Source organism: Pongo abelii, chromosome 7 (genome assembly GCF_028885655.2).
Source record: "Pongo abelii isolate AG06213 chromosome 7, NHGRI_mPonAbe1-v2.0_pri, whole genome shotgun sequence".
Classification (NCBI taxonomy): domain Eukaryota; kingdom Metazoa; phylum Chordata; class Mammalia; order Primates; family Hominidae; genus Pongo; species Pongo abelii.
In genome coordinates this window covers 158726398-158745531 of record NC_071992.2, presented here as the reverse complement: position 1 = coordinate 158745531, position 19134 = coordinate 158726398, and the positions used below count along the sequence as shown (strand labels likewise).

Genomic DNA, 19134 nt, shown 5'->3' with positions numbered 1-19134 from the left:
ACTCAGGCCTGGGAAGAACGCGGGCCAGGAGGTGTGGCCGTGGCTGTCCAGGTGCCCCATACCCACCCTCCTGCCGCACTGGGGATCTCCACCTGCCCCTCCCTCCTTCAAGCGTCCCGGCCCTCTGCCTCGGGAATGCGGCCAAGCTCTAGGGTGAGCAGGTGAACCCTGGGCTTTGCTCTTGGCTCAGCAGCTCACTGTCTGCTAAGGGGTTAGCCTTGCACTGCTGCCAGCTGGGGTGTCAGTGCCACTGAGAACAGCAGCAGCTGCTGCTGATGGCCTGCGGTGCGGCTGCTCGAGGGAGGGGTTTGTGTTTTCTTGGGGACTCCTGATGAAGGAAAGCACTCAAGCATAGGAAGTGCCGGAGTCCTGAGATTTCTTCATGTGGGGTCCTGGGGCTTCTGGGGCAGGAAAGGCAAGCCGTGGTCTGACACATGGCCCCCCACGTGCTGTGTGCTAAGTATGGGGGAGGTGGAGCTTGCCACCCCGTGAAGAGCCCGACTGACAGGGGTGTGCTTCTGTGGTGGTGCAGGGCTGTGGATCCACACTGGCGGGGCACCTGGTGAAATGTGTTCTGCCTGCGTTGGTCTGGGATAGGGCTGGGAACTGGCTCTTCGGGGCTCTGAAAGGCCCTCGGTGGGTCTGGTGCAGCCAGGAGTAGCGCTCCATGCTCAATGTGGAACAGTCTTCCCGTGATTTGTTTCATGTCTGCTGTCTTTCCCTGTCCTCACCCACTGGTGACCTTGACCTTGACGTTGCTTCTCATTCCACGGAGAAACAAGCCCTTAGAAGAGCGCATCGATAGCCTCCTGGGGCCTGGCTGGCCTCCTCTCCAGGGGCGGTGGGTGAGCTGCTTGCACCACAGCTAGCCTGTGGCTCCCGCCCTGGCTGTGCCCCTCACCACCGCCTCCACAGGCCCAGCTTGGACCCTCACGTCTCCCTCTTCCGATTCTGCCCATCAGCAAGCACATTGCAGTCATGCCCGTCTTCAAAACTCCCATGAGAAAGGGTGCCGCACCTGCCCGCCCACCACTGGTTCTCGGCACTCCTCCATTCCTCTCAGGCCCTCTCCTCGCTTCCACGAGGGAAGCGCGTGGGTTCTGTGGGTCAGAACTTCCAGTGGGGCAAAGCTGAGACTGCTTTCCCTGTCCACTAGCTCGGAGAGCCAAGGATGGAGACTCTCGGGAAGGCTTGTCTGCCCCTGTCTCGTGTTGGTGTTCTGGCTACTGGCTGGGATGCGGGCTGGGCTCTGGGCCGGAGCTCCACGCTTGGCCTCTCCCATGGCCTGGTTTCCTCCCGGCATGGAGGCTGGGCCCTGGAGGATGCTGCCAGGACCCCGGCAGAGCCAGAAGGAAGCCAAGCCTCAGAAACCCTACAGTGTCCCTTCCATCACATTCTGCTTGAAGCAGGTGGCGGGGCGGGGGTGGCGTGCGTTGCTGTGACCGTCCACGGGAGAGGCAGCTGACCCCATACTCCCAATGGACTGTCCTCTCTCTCATTCCTCACCCCGCACCTCACAGTTCCCTGGGCAGGCCCGGCCACCCCTGCTCCTGGTTCCTGTTGCCCGAGGCCCAGAGCACCCTATGCCCAATGCCTGAGCCGCTGGCTCCCTTTCACTTTCAGGCCCTCACTCCAGGGGTGCCCTCACTCCAGGGGTGCCCTCACCTCTAACCCCTGCCGCTCCCGCGCTCGCCCCACAAACCGTTGGGTTCTCTTGTTAGGATTCATCTCTCGCCACTCGAACGTAAGCCCGTGGAGGCAGCGGCGTTGCCTGTTCCAGTCACGTCAGCGTTCGCAGCAGCTCACCGGCCTGACGCTGCCTGGCACCCAGTGGCTGCTGAATGAACAAATGAGTGGGTGGCGGTGCCGGGTGGGGTGGGTGGAGGAGGGCTGGGTCGGGGGCTGGGTGAGTGCGTTTCTATCCTGGGACTCCATGGAGGCTCTGTGTTTAACGACAGGGCCCTGCTGACATTATTTATATGCGTCTCAGCCCACACCAGAGCTCTGTGAGAGTGAACACTCCTACGTTCTGATTTTGTCAGAGATGACGGTGGCTTGGAGCAGGCCCATCGCTTGCCCGGGGTCACACAGCTCACACACCAGGGAGCTGGGATTCGAGCCCAGGTGCCCTGCTCCAGCAGAAGGCCATCCTCACTGCGATGCTTGAGAGCCGACTCTTCCTGGCCTTTCTGAGATGAGGATGGTGGGATTTGTCTCCAAGGCCACCTGCAGGTCCAGAGCCAGGCATGGAAAGAGCCAGTGCCCCAGGAGCCGGTGACTTAATCCCCAACTGAGGACACCAGTCCTGAGCAGCAGGCGGCGGGCAGCGATTCATCTCCCCGGGCTGGAGAGGTTGGAGGGAACAGGCGCGTGCCCTTCAGTCCACTGCCAGCGTGCAGCAGGCTCACCGGGGCACTGGTCCAGAGCTGGTGTCTGCTTCCCGCCAGCTCTGCCTACCTGCCCCTCTGTGTCTGCACTGGGCTTCCCTCGCCAAGCCCATCTCACCTGCTGGAGCTCCTGAGCGGGCATCACCTGACCCAGGTACAGAGCTCAGAATATGCCAGCTGCTCTGTTGCCATGGCTACCTGGCAGGCCTGGGAGGGCGGAGGATGGGATGCGGAAATGGCCCAGGCAGGGCTCCAAGGCCCCAGGCAGAGCCCAGCAGACCTGCCCTGTGTTTGGCATTGCATAGCCTGAAGGTGCCTGACCTGGCTGATCTCTAGCTATAAATGGGTGAGTGGACAAATAAATGCATACGGTTTGGTGGCTCCATTAACTGGAATAGTCGTCTTTGTAGGTGGATGGTTGCCAAGTTCCTAATTATAAGAAGAGATGGTGTGATAGAGAAAAATGCGGTGATGTTTTGACTTCTTGTTCTGGAAAGTGAAGGGAACACACAGGCACACACACACCAAGGTTTTATTATGTCTCGTGCAAGGGGCTTTTTCCACTGTGCCAGTGAAAGAAGAGAAAGCAAATTCCATGAGAGCTTTTAATGAGTTCTAGTTTTAGAAGCAGTCTGAAAAATAATTGCATGATTTAACCATCTACTAAGTTCTGGGTCTCTCCCCCGCTCTCCCGCTTTCTGGCTGCCATGCCAGGGCATGACCTGCCTGTCCCCAGAGAACAGCACCAGGACTGCTGCTGCCCTGGAGGGCTCCATCTGGGGCAGTCCCAGCCCCTCGCGCAGGCCCCACCCTTCTCAGGCCTGGCCTTGGCCTCTCTGTTGCCCCAGGACTGAGGACTGGGCTTCTGCCTGGAACTGGGCTCCCACCTAGGCCTGTGGGGGAGCCCAGATCTCTGGCAAGTCCCCCAGGTGTGCCTGGGGGTGGAGCTGCGCCTGCCCCGAGCTTCCTCCTCAGGAGCCGAGGCCTGCCCAGGTGCACAGGGCCCAGGACCCATAGTGCCTGGGGGGCCCAGGGCCCACAGTGCCTGGGGGGCCCACCCATGCTAGCTGCCTGCCTGAGAGGCCCTCCTCTGGCTCTTGCGGTGGGCCCTCTCTGGGCCCATCCTTGGGATCTGCCTGCACCATCAGCGACAGGCCCAGCTGCAGGTCCCAGCCCCACTGCGCCTGCCCGGCTCTCTCGCAGCCACAGGGTGTGTTCAGCTCTTTATTCCTCTGTTCGTTCTGAGACCAGCACTGGGCTAGGACGAAGGAGAATCTCCAGTAAGTCCCGGCAGCCTCCAGTGATGGAGGAAGAGACAGAAAGGCAGGCAGTGCCTCAGGCTCCCTACTCCCTTCAGGAAGCTCCTATGCAGAGGGCTTGGGGCTGCCTGGTAGAAGTGGCCCATCCCTTCGCATCTGGGGCCTCTAGGGCAGGCCTCAGGGCCAGGGTGCACCCTGCCCCATCCTGAGACAGCACAGTGGTGTGTACGTAGCCCACAGCTCGTGTGGCTGATGTGGCAGGACCTGGGTTTCTGGGGCTGCCTGTGCCCTGAGCAGCCCTCTCAGTTGGTTCCGTGAGATCCTCGGCTCGGTCGCCAGGAGGGGTCTTGGGGCCCTGGCCTCCAGCCTCAGGTTGGGGAGCAGGGAGGGGCCCCAGGCTCACTATCCGAGTTCAGCGTCCTTTCCCTTCTATACGGAGAGTGCTCCCCAAGGACTAGGTCCAGCTGGCCCTGCCTAGGGCCTGTGGGAAGTGGTTCTCTGTGGTGAGCCATTTTCCAGAAAACAAGGGTCGGGGGTTTCTTAACTGTGGCTGCTTGCCTGGAGCCTGAGCTGCTGTTCAGGCTTTGCTTCCCGCTTTGTTCGAGGTGAACGATGTTCACTCATCAATGAGCGCCTCGGCAGGGGGTGCCTCCGAGTGGGCTGGGCTGGCTGGCAGCTCACCCATCTGCTGGGAAGTGGGACCAGGCCAATGTTTGAGTGCCAGGCGTCTTAAAAAGAGGGGCGCCTAAAATGAGGAAGAGCAGGCTTCGCACAAATGCTGCGTTCGCTCGTAAGAGGTCAGGGAGTGGGAACCTCTCGGCATGCAGCCCTGAGGCCCTGCCAGCCCTGCCGGCCGAGCCTCTTGAAGCTGGGGTGCATGAGCCCGTGGTGCCAGGAGCCATGGTCCCCTCTCACAGGAGGCACAGCCACTGCACTGAAGGCTTGGACTCTGTGTGTCCCCTACGCTGGCTGTGGTGCAAATTACCATTCTGTGTCTTAGCTCATCCCAATGGGCAGTTACCACTGTTCCTGCTGCTGCTCTGCTGAGCCCAGCAATGAGTGGGCAGGAGCCCCGGCAGCAGCCCCAGCCCAGAGAACATGCCCCCACCCCCCACCAGCTCCTCTGTCTGTGTGCCTGACATGTTGCTGGTAAGGTCAGCGGGGATAGCAGGTGGCTTCACCAGTGCTGGCTCCTGTCAGCCGCATCCTCGGCACCAGCACTGACTACAAAACCCTTCTGCCCAGGAGGACCCGGGGCCCTGGAGGAGCAAGCCCTCTGTGAAGCCAGGCAGCGGCAGTGAGTGTCGGCGATGAGACGGAAAATCACTTTGGCCATTGCCTCTGGGGGCCTCCCCCAAAACCTAGAACGCAGGCCATCTGTGCCCTGTGGGCGCCACAGGGTCTCTGCCTGTCTCGGGAACACCATGTCCCAGCCCACGCTTTCGGGGTTATGGAAGTTGACTCTGATGTCAGCAGGGAACGCCCAGTGCAGTGGCCGTGTGTGCACAGAGGCATGCCTGGAACACTGAGGCCGAGCCTCAGGGACTCACAGCTGTCCCTCTTCCACCCTGCCCCAGCAGCTAGGCGTCCCAGGCCCCTGAAAGGCACTGGACTTGGCCTTGCTCAGCCACACCCCTCCCTGGCATCTCTCACCAAAGCTGCATCCCCACAGGCTGGGCAGGGGCTCGGAGCCATGCTTCCCCCCAGGGACACAGCAGCATCATGCCAGTGTGGCTTTTCTCTGCCCCTGCTCATGGGAAGCAGATTGATTGGTGCACACACATGAGGCCCATCCCATGCTGGTGGCTGCAGCACGGGATGTCCTGAAGGGAGGCCCACCATCCCTCAGATCTGGCCGGGGTCCTGGGTTCCACATCCTGGAGGGCGGCCTTGGGTGCCACCCTGCGTGACCTGGGTTGGACTCTGCCTAAATGTGGGTTGGATGCAGATTCCAGCATTTTCCAGCTGTGTGTCTTTGGGCAGTCACTAACTCTCAGTGACTCAGTTTCTGTCTTCCCTGTCAAATGAGGCAATAACGAGTGAGTCACACTCCACATGGGGAGATGCTTGTGCCTGTGAAGCCCTTGGGAAGGCTCCTGCAAGTCCCTGAGGTCATGAGCCACCAAGACCAGGCTCAGGGTGCACCAGGCCTGGGTATGCTCAGTGGCCAGGGTCGAAGTTGGTGGTTGTGGGGTCCTGCCTGGCTTCTGACGGGGTCAGGTCTATAACTGGGAAGCCTGTGGAGGTGGGGACCCGCCTGGCTGAGCCATGCTTCATGACCTTGATGTCCCCGTTGTAGGATGGAGCCTAGGCTTGGTCTCCAGAGCCCGTGACCTCACTCCAGCAGAAAGTGGTGGTGACGAGGAGACCAGAAACCGGCCCGGGCCAACCCACACCCATTCTTTCATTCGCTGTTGCCCCCATTGCCATGCCACAGATGCACACCGAAGCCGTGACCCCTGGGCCCCACCTTCTCGCTACCTTCCGAGCCACTGCCCAGTTCCTGCAGAGGGACTGCCTGCCTCTGTATCACATTTAAGCCTGTTAATTGAATTGCAATTGATGCTACGTGTCAGTTTAAGATCATGCTAATTGCTTCATTTCCCAGAATACTCCTAAAGAGAAAATGAATTCCCTTGTAACATTTTGCAGTGGGGTGAAATGACCCTCGTGGAAATCAGTCCCAGCTCTGGAATGAGCTGCTGAGTGGACGGGTGTGCCAGGGCAGGGGTCATGGCAGGCCTGAGAGCGCTTCCCCTGGACTTGGCTGGAACCTAGCCATGTGTCAGGCGCTGTGTGAGGAGGGTTGGTTTTGTTTGGGTGATAAGTGAGCAAACCTGGCTTGAGGTGACCAGGCTTGCCCAGGGCCACGCATCTGGCCAGCGGAGGAGCCGTCCTGGGTGCAGCGCGGCAGTCAGGGAAGGAGTGGGCATCTGGTCGGTGGGCAGGGGTCTGAGTCCCAACTCTTTCCCTTTCCGAGAGGCCCTGGAGGTCATGGGACCACTTGAGCCCCCACTCCCTGCTCTGTTAGATGGGTGCTAGGATGCCCCTGGGTGGGTGCCAGGTGTGAAGGGGATGGTATGTGCCCTGCCTGAAGCACAGTCCAGGTGTGTGCTCTGAGAGTGGCATGGCCACATCCCTTAGGATGATCAGGGCCACTTTACTGGGCAAAAGGAGTTAGGGTAAAGGTAGACAGCATGGAAGATGGAAGAGACCAGCACAGTATGCCGGGATGGAGGGGTACCCAAAGTCCTCCTGGCCCACGTTTCTGTTCCTTATTCTGTTCACTAGCTTCATGGAGCCACTCAGTCCTTGGATAGCAGTGGAGCAACCATCCATCTAGCCGCTCATTGACCCACCCACCCACCCACCTGTCCATCATCCATCCACATATCGTCTGTTCACTCTTCCATCCATTCACCCACTCATCTATCCCCCTATCATCCATCTATCCCTCATCCATCCATCCGTCATCTACCCACCCACCCACCTACCTATCCACCCACCCACCTATCCACCCATCTACCCACCCATGTACCCATCCATCCATCCACCCACCCCACCCACCCACCCATCCATCCGTCTACCCACCCGTCTACCCATCCATCCATCCATCCATCCATCCATCCACCCACCCACCCACCCACCCATTCACCCATCCACCCACCCACCCATTCACCCATCCACCCACCCATTCACCCATCCACCCACCCATTCACCCATCCATACATCTACCCACCCACCCACCCATCCATCCACTCACCCACCCACCCATCCATCTACCCACCCGTCTGTCCAACCACCTATACACCTACCCATCCATCCATCTACCTACCCATCCATCCACCCATCCACTCACCCATCTATTCATTCATCCACCCACCCATCCACCATTCCATTTGTCCACCCACCTATTCACGAATCTGTCCATCATCCTTCCATCTACCCATCCACCCTTTTGTCCACTCCTCTGAACCCGTTCATCCATCTATCCCACTTCTTTAGGATTTGCTGAGCAGTGCCTGTGTGCTGGCCCATGCTCAGTGCTGTTACACAGAGAGGGAAAGGTAGACCCTTCTGTCCAGGAGCCCCCAGGCAAGGGGGGATGGTGTATCTGCCCTAGACATTCTCTGCTGTCCTGTAGTCAGGCCTTTACAATGCTGGGGATGCTATCGTTCACTAGACTGCAAATCCTGGAGATAGACCCTGGGACCTCTGTACCCAGAGAAGCAGCTCACAGCCCCTAGGACACCTGGAGAGGTTGGGGTTTGGCCTCAGAGTCAGGAGATGGAGCACTCAGATCCCTGCCCTGTCTCTGACTTTTGGGGTGACCCTGGGCTCACCGCTGGCCCTTTCTGGACCCAGTCATGCCTTCTTTCAGAGGAAGTAGACAGACCAGCTGGTCCCCAGCTATTCTCTGGTTCCTGATTCTGCAGGTGCCACCTGGGCCTGCCCCAGGCTCCATGGGAACTTTCAGGTGTCCTTGGTGTTTGCCCCACAGCCCTGCTCCTGATGTGGCTCTGTGTTGTTTCCACAGAGCAACTTGCTGGATGTGAATCACATCATCAAGGACTTGGCCTCCATGGTGTCAGAGCAAGGAGAAGCTGTCGGTGGGTACCCGCCCCAGCCTCGGGCCGCCTGCTGCCCCGAGGGCCTGCCTACCAGCCCCCAGCCCTCACCCCTTCACCTAAGGGTAGGTGGAGCGGCCTCTAAGAGGAGCCAGGCACAGGTTGGGGTCCAGGTCTGAGCATCTGCTCTCTCCCCTCCTGCCCTGTCTTCCTCCAGCCCTGCTCCGCTCGTTGCCGCTAGTCCCTGCTCTGCTCATTGACAGACACTGGCCTCCCCTCTGCTCATTGACAGACACTGGCCCCACCTCTGCTCATTGACAGACACTGGCCCCGCCTCTGCTCATTGACAGACACTGGCCCTGCCTCTGCTCATTGACAGACACTGGCCCCGCCTCTGCTCATTGACAGACACTGGTACCCGCTCATTGATAGACACTAGCCTTCACCCTGCTCATCGACAGACACTGGCTCCATACTCTGCTCATTGACAGACCCCACCCTACTCATTGACAGACCCTGGTCCCTGCTCCCCTCGCTGACAGACACCGGCCCCGCCTCTGTTCATTGACACTGTCCCTGCCTCTGCTCGTTGACAGACACTAACCCTGCCTCTGCTCATTGACAGACACTGGCCCCACCTCTGCTCATTGACAGACACTGACCCCGCCTCTATTCATTGACAGACAGTGGCCTCTTCTCTGCTCATTGATAGACACTGGCCCCACCTCCGCTCATTAACAGACAGCGGCCCCGCCTCTGCTCCTTGACAGACACTGGCCCCGCCTCCGCTCATTGACAGATGCCGGCCCCGCCTCCGCTCATTGACAGACGCTGGCCCCGCCTCCGCTCATTGACAGACACTGGCCCCACCCTGATCATTGACAGACGCTGGCCCCTGCTCTGCTCATTGGCAGATACTGGTCTCCACGCCTTCATCCTGGGCCTCTGCCCAGAGACTCCCCGCAGTGAGGCTGTTCTGGGGTGGATAGGGTTGTGAGGTTGCAGAGATGTGGAGGCTAGAGCTCTGGTTCTGCTATGGATGTGCCCGTGCTTTGGGGGCTGTGGGGAGAGCGGCATGGGAACGTGCAGGCCTGGCCAGGGCATGGTGTCCTGAACTCCCTGCATCCACGAGAAGAGGGGCTGCACCGCAAGCCAGGGCACCTCCCAGCCAGCACCGTGGGCCCTCAGCCCTGCGTTCCTCTGGAAAAGGAAGTGAAGCAGCAGGGGCGCCCGGGTGCCCAGAGTCAGGCCCTACCTTAGCGCCAGGGTCTGTGTGGGGGCGGGAAGTGGGAGGCCCACAGTCTTGTCCCTTTTGCCTCTGAGTCCCTGGGAGAAGCCCCACCCTTTTGCCGCTGGAGGCCGCCAGCCAAGGACTTGACAGGTGAGGTTGGGATGAAGGGGCTGAGCATGGAGCCAGGGAGGCTGGAGGCTCCATTCAGGGAACCCTCACCCAGGGCAAGGGAGGGGCCTTCCCAGACAGACGGGACAGAGGTCACAGTGCCCAGTGACCCCGCCCAGGCCTGCCGACTCCCCAGCGCCCCCACCCGCCTTGGTTGCCCACCCACCCTGGGCCACAGCCCTTTCTCTATGGGGTTGCTCACGGACCTCCCTAGAGAGGTCCTCACCATGAGGTCTAAAAGCTCTGGGTCCCCTTAACCCTGACCCTAACCCTGGGGTGACTGCGTCCAGTTCTGACTCCATGTGCTCTGTCTTCCTCTGCTTGTGGAGAGCCAGAGTCCCTCATGTCCTCTTCCCACTGTAGTGCGAAGAGGCCTGCCTGTGCGGCCCCCAACCATGGTGGGGCTCGAGGTTTGCAGGGGGCTTTTGAGGGGATGCTGACCTTGCCCCCCTCCCATAGGGACCCCATCCCTGCTGTGTTTTGGTGTCTTTCCTGCTCCCACTGGAGGGCTCTGACCCATTCATCCCGCCCTGTCCATACCTGCTGCTGCCAGGAGCCCTGGCTCCCAGGCCGGTGGGGAGGCGCTCCTGGCTCTGGCTGGGTGTCTCTTTTCCTCAGTTGAGGAAGTGCCCACAGGCCTTTGGTTAAAGCACTCAGCTGCCCACCAGGACTCTCGGGCCCCACCCCACCCACCCATTCTCCCTCCGTACCCTGAAGCTGTGGCCTCACCTTGGGGCCCGTGCAGAGAACAGCCTCCTGGTCTCTCCTGCTCTGATAACTGGCAGTGTGTCCGGAGACCCTCAGGCAGCTGGCGTCCTCTTCCTGGGCACTGTGCTGTGTCCCCAGGAGAAGAGTGATTGAGGCTCAAGCACCCTGCTGCTCCCTGGGGTGGGACTGGGCCAGGCTCGCCTCTCAGTCCCCTCAGAGCCTGGGCTTCCAGCTGCTCCATGGCGGCATACGGGGCCTGCTGGGCTGCCCCATCACTCCCTTATCACCTCCTCTCCCCAGGACCGCTCCTGTCTCCCTGTCCTCCTGCCTTCTCCCCACTGTCGGGTTCCAGAGGTGGCTGTAGCCATTTCCGCCCCCGGCCAGCTGTCACCAGCCGGGATGTGCTGAGTGTGTGGAGCGCTTTGTCCACTCCAGGTGTCCACCCAGTCCCAGTGATGGATTGATCAGTCCCAGTGAAGGACTGATCAGGAGAGGCACTCAGGCCAGCAGTTCAGGGAAGGGAGCAGTCGTGGTGAGGGGGACAAACCAGGGCTGACCCACCAGACGTGGTCAGGGCTCCGGGGAGGGCAGAGGGCACCTGCCGGGTGGACAGGCGGGAGGTCCAGAGAGTAGCTGAGACAGAAGGGCCCCAGTGCAGTGGATGCAGGCTGCCTATGCGGGTGCCGACACGAGGCCTGGCCACTGTGCACAGATGCAGGGCCTGTGATGACCTGTGATCCCCGAACCTGGCTGCTCTCCCCAGGGTCTCTGCCCCCTGCTCAGCCTCTGGTGCCTTTCCAGGGTCCAGCAGCAGCAAAGCTATGTGCCAGCAGAGCTGCAGCCCCGAGCCAGCCGCGGCAGCCCTGCTGCCGGGTTTTGGGCCAGGATCCACACCCCTGCGGCCGGGCCCCCACTCCCGCACCAAGACACGCAAGCCCAACTTCAGCCCCCAGGAGACGGAGGTGCTGGTGCAGAGGGTGAGGCGCCACTACCCGCTGCTGTTCGGGGCGCTGCGGGGCACACCTGCCCGAAAGCACCGCGTGTGGAACCGCATCCTGCAGGCAGTGAACGCGCTGGGCTACTGCCGCCGCGACCTCGGTGACCTCAAACACAAGTGGCGGGACCTGCGAGGCGCTGTGCGCAAGAAGCTGGCGGAGGGCGGCCCCACCCCCGGCCTTCTCCTCACGCCTGTGGAACGCATGGTGGCAGAGACCTTTTCCGCCCACGGTCCCCAAGGCGAGGGCCAGGCCACGGAGCCCCTGCCAAGTAAGTGGGCCTTCCCCACAGCCTGCCCCCCGGGACCACCCTGCCCTGGGGCAAGCAGGGCTGGCGAGTGGGCTGTGAGCCTTTTGCACCAGCTCCCAAGAGGGAGACCTAAAGACCCATGGAGATGGGCCGCCACCCTCCTGGCCCATCTCTTCTTTTAGGTGGAGAAACCAAGGATCAGGGCCAGGGAGGGTTCTACCTGTCTCGGGAGTGGAAGGGCTGTGGCTCACGCCTGGAGTCCCAGCTCAGGGTCCTCCCGGCATTGCCAAGCATTGTGCCGCCAAGGGGCTCGACCATAGACGCCACCTCAAGCCATGCCCACCGGGTGTCCAGATGGGACGCTGGGGCCTAGTTCCACGTCACTGTAGAGAGGTGAGCGCTACCATGGGGAGGGGGTCACAAGGTGCCTACTGGGACCAGTGCCTGGTGAGGGGCAGAGACGAGGGCAGAGCTCCCCGATGCGCAGCAGCAGCGGGTGTGGCCCAGGGTGCCCTGGTGCCCTGCAAGGTCCCCATCTTGGCCTCTGCCATTCCCGCCTGATGTCGTGTGGCCAGGAGGCCTGTTTGGCCCTGGGCCTCGGCCTGGCCTTCCTCTCCACGGGCAGCTCTCCCCTTCCAAATGCAGTCCAGCGGTGAGCACAGCTGTCCTTAGCAGCCAGGTCTTCCAAACCAGTGGGTCCCAGCAGGGAGAAGGCCCTACTTTTCTATGCAGGGCAGCAGGGCCCAGCTGGCCCCAGGGTCTGAAGACAGGGGTGTCTGGGAAGAAGGAGGGCTTCCCTGCACTCTCCCCCAGCCCCAGAGCCCCAGGGTACAGCTACCATGAGAAGGCAAGGCCAGCCAGCAGGCGGGAGGAGCCTCAGCCCATATGCACCTCCAGCCGGCTGCCCCTTGCCTCAGCTCCCAGGGAGCAGGAGGTGACCTGTCCATTCATAGTTCACTGTCGAGGAGTTTAGGCAGAGCCAGGGAGGAGCCTGGGCCCCAGCTTGACTCTTCCCCACCCAACGCTGTGCCTCACTCTGGCCTGCAGTGGCCTCCCCCTCCTTCTGCAGGCCCTTCCCTCTGGGCCCACTTGGAAGCCCCACGCGCGGTGCTATCCGGTGACTCTCAGCCTGTCAGGCACGCTGTGCCCCTTTCCGAGCCCATGGGCCTACTCCAGGGACCACCGGAAGCCAGGCGTTTCTGTCCGGCTGGGCCTCATCTGCAGCCCGCAGCTGCCCCTGGCTCCAAGGGTGACACTGGCTCTGAGGGTGACGCTGGCTCCGTGCCGCCTCCTGCCGCCTCCGCGCCTCCTCCTACGGCACCTCCTCTCCTCCTCAAGACACCGCGCCAGGAGCTCCTTCGCCGTCCTCCACGTCTGGTGGCCCACCTTTCGAAGCAGAGCCCCGCTGGACCCTCCCCTTCCTGGGAGCTGCTGGAAGGACTTTGGGGCGAAGCCCCGGAAGCAGGACCAGCTCCTTCTTGAGGCCACAGAGTGGACAGAGGGACTCAGCCTCACAGGACAGGCAGGGGCTGGCCTCAAACGCCCCCAGTGGCAGCCATGGCAGAACTTGGAGTGCTGGGGCATCCTCAGCTGCTCCTGCTCACAGTGGTGCATGAGGCTGGGACCCATGGGCAGAGTGGGCCGGGCTGGTTGGGAGACGCCAGTAGACCCAGCCAACCCTGTGGCTGGGCTTGGGCAAGGGGCCTGGGCTGTGGGCCTTGGGCGATGGGCCCGGGCACTAGGCCTTGTGATGGGGCTTGGGGGATGGGCCTGGTCAGTGGGCCTTGTGATGGGGTGGGGCCGGAGGAGGACCTGGGTCCTCTCAGGCGTGTGCAGGCCAGGGGTGGCTGGATCCACCCCCAGGGAGGCCACATTGTCTCCTGCAGGGCAGGTTTTTGCAGCCCAGGGTTCTATGGGCAGAGGCAGACCTGGTTTGGGGGTGCTTCATGGCAAGGGTGGACATGTGGTGTGGGGCTGAGAAGGAAGGGGCTGGCAGGGGTGGCACTGGTGTGGCCCAGGTGCTTAGTCCTTTTCTGCAAGTCCCCAGCCCTGGAGGCTGCAGGAACTCAGGTTTGCTCACCCTGCGGTTCCCTGTCCTAGACTGAGACCCAGCCTCGACTTCTGTGACCCCTGGTGGATCAGCCACTCCAGGTGCACAGGCCGCTGGGCTCACCTGCATCACGGGAGTCTTTGGTGCCTGTGAGCTGCTCCGAGTGGCCTGCCCTGCTGCTGACGGCAACTGACATGTTGAATTCCCGAGCGAGAGTGCTTGGGACAGGGCCGGACTTCGCCTCGTGGGCACTGAGGCAGGGAGTAGGGAAGTGGCTGCGAAGCCTGAGGACAGGGTGGGGGCATCCCAGCTGCAGGCCCAGGTGCCCTGAGCCGGCCATGCTTTCCGCTCTGCAGCAGCACTGCGCGGGGTTTGGGCAGGGCCAGGCCTGCAGGGCTGATCACGGCTATGGGGCTGGGGGCAGCAATTTGACCCAGTGCATGGCGGTCTCACAGGGGTCCCTGTGCCCTGAGGCCACTGGGCAGGCAGTTTCCTTTGAGGTGTGTGTGCTGCTCTGCGAGTGTCTGGGGAGGGCAGTCCCAAAGGCTGCTCTCCTTGGCCCCTGGAGGCCTCTGGCCTATTGCTTGGGTATCCCTTGGACTCCTGGAGTCAGGGGATCTGCAAGGGGCCCCCGTGGAGCACTCTTTGTGTTGGGAGGGGCAGGTGCCCAGGGCCTGTGGCTCTGCAGGGCTCACCTCTCAGACCAGGGGTCTCCAAGACCTGGCAAAGCCACTGGGCCCAGGGCTGATGGCTGTTGAGGTATTGGAGTGTCGCTCAGTATCACAGGACCCACGCACCGAACCTGTCCTCACCCCACAAGCAACACGGGGCCGCACAGCACCAGGAGCAGCCCCCCTTCCCCTTGTGCATCTCTGTGCACCGCCCCGGGGCAGGACATGGCATGCCCACCTGGCAGCCTGGGCGCTGAGGGAGATGTTGCTGGCTGCGAAGCTGGGCAGTGGTTGTGTGATGTGTCTTGAATGTGGGTAGTGCCATGCTGGCTAAGAATGCCCCTGGGACCGCCCTGGGTCTGTGGCCCGTGCATGCAGCCCTGGAGCAGCAGGACATCAGTCCCCATTCTGAGGGTGGGCCACCAGGTCACACGCTACGATCAGAGTCCCCAGGGCCAGGGCTCGGCGTAGAGCAGGATTGGGCACCGGCTGAGTCCAAGGGTGGGGTCCAGGGCTTGGCTGAGGCTGGGTGTGGTCACGGGGCAGAGAAAGTGTCCAGCCAGGGCACATGGCCTGTCCAGCACCACCTGTGTTAGCCCAGACCACTGTGGCCTTCCTGTCTCTGCTGGCAAATTCTCTCCACTGTCCACATTCACCTCTCAGCAACAGAAGCGAGGCTAGGCTGTTACCACTGCAGGTGTAAGGTGGCTCCTTTGCACGTGAGCGGGGCATTGCCGGGGGCCAGGCTAGCGCCTCCTCCCTGGCAGGCTGGTCCCTCCTGGGTGGCAGTTGTGGGGGGATCTGTCACATTTCTGGCCCCATCTTCCTTCCCTCTCCTCCTTCATTGGCTGAGAGGGTCATGACCCTAATGTGGCAGGACATAGAGAGCCAAGTTCATTTGGGGGTGTCTGCAAGTGAGCAAAGGGGTGCTGTGCTCCAGGAGCAGCCGAGGCCGTCACCCATACCCGCTCTCTCTGGGCTTTGGCTCCTTGTGCAGGAGCCTGGCTCTCCCCTCCCTGGCTGGGGCAGGAGCCCCCATATGCGGCGATCAGGGTGTGTCTGCGAGTGCCTGCGGCCCTGGGCTGGGGGCGAGGGTGGGGTGGAGCCGGTGACCAAGGGTCCAAGGATCCCTGTGAGGCCTGGGTGGGGGCTTCTGAAGGCAGGGCTCATGGGTTCCACCTCCTGCCCAGGGGGCTTGCAGAGATGGGGCCACAGTTCCCCGATGAGAGTAGGGAGTCCCTGCTGGGATGGCGGGGAGTGGCCTTGTCTTTCTGAGGATCCTCCTCCCTCAGAGCCAGTCCTGCCAGGCCGGAGGTGATGCTGTACCTGGCAGCAGTCCCTGTGGTTGTAATGGCCTCTCTATCCCAGGCCTTAAGACCCCTGAGGCTCAAGTCAGCTCAGGCCTGTGCCCGGGTAGGCACTGCAGGTGCACAGTTTGTTTAGATGTTCTTGGCTCCCAAGCTCTTATCCAGTTGCCTGATTGGAGGCAGGCCTTGCAAGGAACCTCCCTCCGGGAAGAAGGCATGCCCGTGCTCGTGTTTGCATCTGGCTAGGTTGCGGACCCAGGCTGCGCCTGCGCTCCTGGTGCCCAGGTGGCATGTGTCCTTCCCTTGGGTGGAAGAGAATGCTGAGCACCAGGGACCACCCAGGTTGAGCACCTGCGTTTAGGCTCTGCTCCTGCTGGGGGTGACACCTTCACCGCTCACTGCCGCGAGCCCACAGCCAGCCCCGCATTCCTTGTGGGGCGAGGACAGCTTAGGTGTGTGTAGCACCTGGTACTGCCATTTTGCTGCTGGTGGGGCGGTGTGGAATCTTCCGGATCGCTGGGGCTGCCCCGGGCCTGGTCTGGGCCTCCCGTGGGCCCTGCTGATGTGGCTGCCCCGGGCGGCACTGCTGCAGCCACCGAGCCCGGCTTTGCCCAGGTACCGTCTCCCGTGATCCCCACACGGTGGCACAACTTTCTGATCAGCCCCCTGTGCTGAGTCGAGGGCCAGCGCGTGTGGCAAACCAGAGCCCTGTGCTTGCAGACCCGGTCTCCATCAGCCGCGTCACAACTCCACAGACGTTAAGGCAGAGGCTCTGCCCCTTCAGAGGGGGCCGTGGCCACAGAGTGGAGGGGCTGGCCCAGACAAGGTCATGACAGAGCAGGACTTGACCCCAGCCCTGACCTCCGCCTGCCACTCCCACCCTTTCCTGAGTGGACTCTTCCTGCCCCACCCGGTGTGGGCACTGAGGAGTCCCCTTCCCTGGGCCACCTCCAGGCCTCCGTTCTAATGTCATTGCTGCCCACTGCCAACACCACGCGGAGCCCTCGGCACGTCTGGCAGCCCAGCGCCCATCCCTGCAGCCTGTGCTCCTCTGGAGGCCCTGGGCTCAGGCTCCCCTGGGCTCGCCTTTTGGGGGTGTCCTCAGGGCAGGGGCGGCCGGGCCTCCATCTGTAATTGCCTTCTGTTGTCTTGATTTGCAGATAGTATTGAAGCCAGCCTTGAGGCTGCATCCTCGCATGCGGAGGCAGCCCGCCAGCTCCTGGCTGGAGCCAGCCGGCACCAAGTAAGTCCATGTGAGGGCCACAGTGCCCGGCCGGCCCGGCCTCCGTCCTCTGTCCTCCAACCCTCCCTCCGTCTGTCTGGAGGGGCCCAGGCCCTGCCCTGTGCCTGGGAGGGGCATGCCCACAGGCCTCCTCTGAACCAGTCTCTGCCCATGCCCTGGGGGCTCTGGGAGTGGCGGGCTTGCGGCAGCAGTAGTCCGCGTGGTGCCCACAGCGGTCTGCACCTTCTCCTCTCTTGTGTGTACCATGCCACCCTCTCCCATGGATCCTGGGCGCAGCCGAGGGGAGGCCCTTGGGGCCCTCCCGCTCCACCTCCCATGCCAGATGCTGACATGCGGCTCGGTGTCCATCCTGGGGTTGGGGGACTGTGGAGGGGACTTTGTGGTTGGGGCAGGTCAGTGGCTCAGAGGGAACAAGAAAGCTCAGGCCTTTATTTTCTTGAAGTGGGACTTGGAGCTGCCTTGAGGACCAGCCACTCACTGGGCCTTGTTGCTGACTTGTGGTCACCACAGGAGGACCTGACAGGTCAGGCTGGCTAGAGACTGTGGCCCAGCTGAGATGGAGGCCCAGCCACCGTCTTCCCCTCACCGGCTCTGTCCCCATCGTGGCCTGGTGCTCCCCACTGGCCCTGACAGGCAGAGATGACCAGAGCCTGTTCCTCAAGGAGTCCCAGGGGCCAGGCAGGCTAGACATTGGTCCAGCAAGGTGAGGGTGACACGGGCCACCGTGGGAGCGCAGACGAAGCCCCTGGGCCAGCTGGGGCCTGGAGAGCACACATTCTTGACGGCGGAGCAGGGACAGTACTGGCAGACGAGATGGTGCAGTGGGTATGAGGTCGGGGTCCGGGAGCAGCCACACGAGCCCAGGACATCACAGGCAGGTGTGACGAGAGAGGAGCCACATCCCCAGGACGCTGGGATATCACGGCTGTGCCTGCAGAGGGTCCTCAGTTGCCTCAGGGGTGCAAGAGGAAAAGGGGGCCGCAGCTGGAACCACGCAGGGGCCTGACTGGGTGGAGAATGAGGGGAAAGGCCAGGGCCACCTTGAGCTTCCCCAGTGGGACCCAGCCCGGCACCCCCACCAGGGGAATGTGTGGTAACGGAGAGGCTGAGCCCACTTTGGGCCTCCCCGTTTCTGTCAGGGGCCATCAGACTCAGAGGGTCGGGGTCACCAAGGGTCGGCCCCTGTTGACAGCTGGTGAATGTCAGGCTGGGAGACAAGACCTGGGAGAGGCCGTGCCAAGGTTATCTGCAGGATGGGGTCAGAGGCAGGGCTGGGGCTGGGTCTCCTGGCACCAGCTCTGGGCTGTTTGGCCTCGGCCCTTGGCCCGGCACCTCTAGTCGCTGAGGGCAGCTAGGCCCAGGGGCCTCCAGGAGGCAGAAGGTGGAGGCTCTGGTGACAGGCAAGGTGGACTCGCTGGAAACTCAGGGCCACACCACGCAGAAGGCCTTGTTTCAAGAGGAAAGCAGCCAGCCAGCAAGATGACCCCTCCTGAGCACCCTGGGATCACCTGGTCAGAAGCAGCGCTGATGCCTGGGACAGCAGGAGGACGATGGGACAGTGAGGAAGAGGAGGAGGAGGAGAAGGAGGAGGAGGAAAGGAGGGCGGTGGCAACTGGGCCAGCCACCTGTGCCATGGATGCCGTGCCGCGTTCCCAGTGAGCCTGTGGGCCCAGTCCTGGCAGAGCAGGCACCCCCCCACACGCTGCAGAGGAGGTGGGCAGGGCTCAGGCCCAGGAGGCGGCTGTGAAGTCACCTCTGCGTAGGCTGTCCTGCTCCTGCTCCCGAGGGGGCCCACCAGGGAGTATCAGGGAGGGACGAGGTGTCTGTGAAGTCGCCTCTGCGTGGAATGTCCTGCTCCCGCCTGCAAGGTTCCCTCCCCACGGTGTGTCAGGAGGGACCAGGCGTCTGTGAAGTCGCCTCTGCGTGGAATGTCCTGCTCCCGTCTGCAAGGGGCCCTCCCCATGGTGTGTCAGGAGGGACCAGGCGTCTGTGAAGTCGCCTCTGCGTGGAATGTCCTGCTCCCGCCTGCAAGGGGCCTCCCCACGGTGTGTCAGGGAGGGACATTTGTTCACCCATTCTCCACACCCAGGGAACTGGAAGGGTCAGAGATCCCAAACCTAGAGACTGTGAAGCCAGGCCTTTAATTTGCAGACTGGGAATTTGAGGCCTGCAGAAGAGAAGGTGTTGTCTAGGGTCACACAGCTATTGAGACCAAGCAGAGCTGGTCTTGGAGCCCACGTCTGCTGCATCTCAGGTTCAGGCCTCTTTCCCTGTTGCCCTAGGGAAGCTTGACCCCC

General features: G+C 62.2%; 1 protein-coding gene across 34 annotated transcripts in view; it reads left to right on the top strand.

Moving 5' to 3' along the window:
* The window catches only part of TSNARE1 (t-SNARE domain containing 1), a 139925-nt gene that overhangs the window by 117156 nt on the left and 3635 nt on the right, over nucleotides 1-19134 (top strand). For 16 of the 34 annotated variants that reach the window (XM_063726857.1, XM_054518944.2, XM_054518951.2 and 13 more), the window contains 2 exons: nucleotides 8184-8256; nucleotides 11123-11587. In XM_063726857.1, coding sequence (XP_063582927.1) covers nucleotides 8184-8256; nucleotides 11123-11587 — 538 coding nt within the window. The other 18 variants (XM_063726867.1, XM_063726863.1, XM_063726862.1 and 15 more) reach the window with 10 other exon arrangements.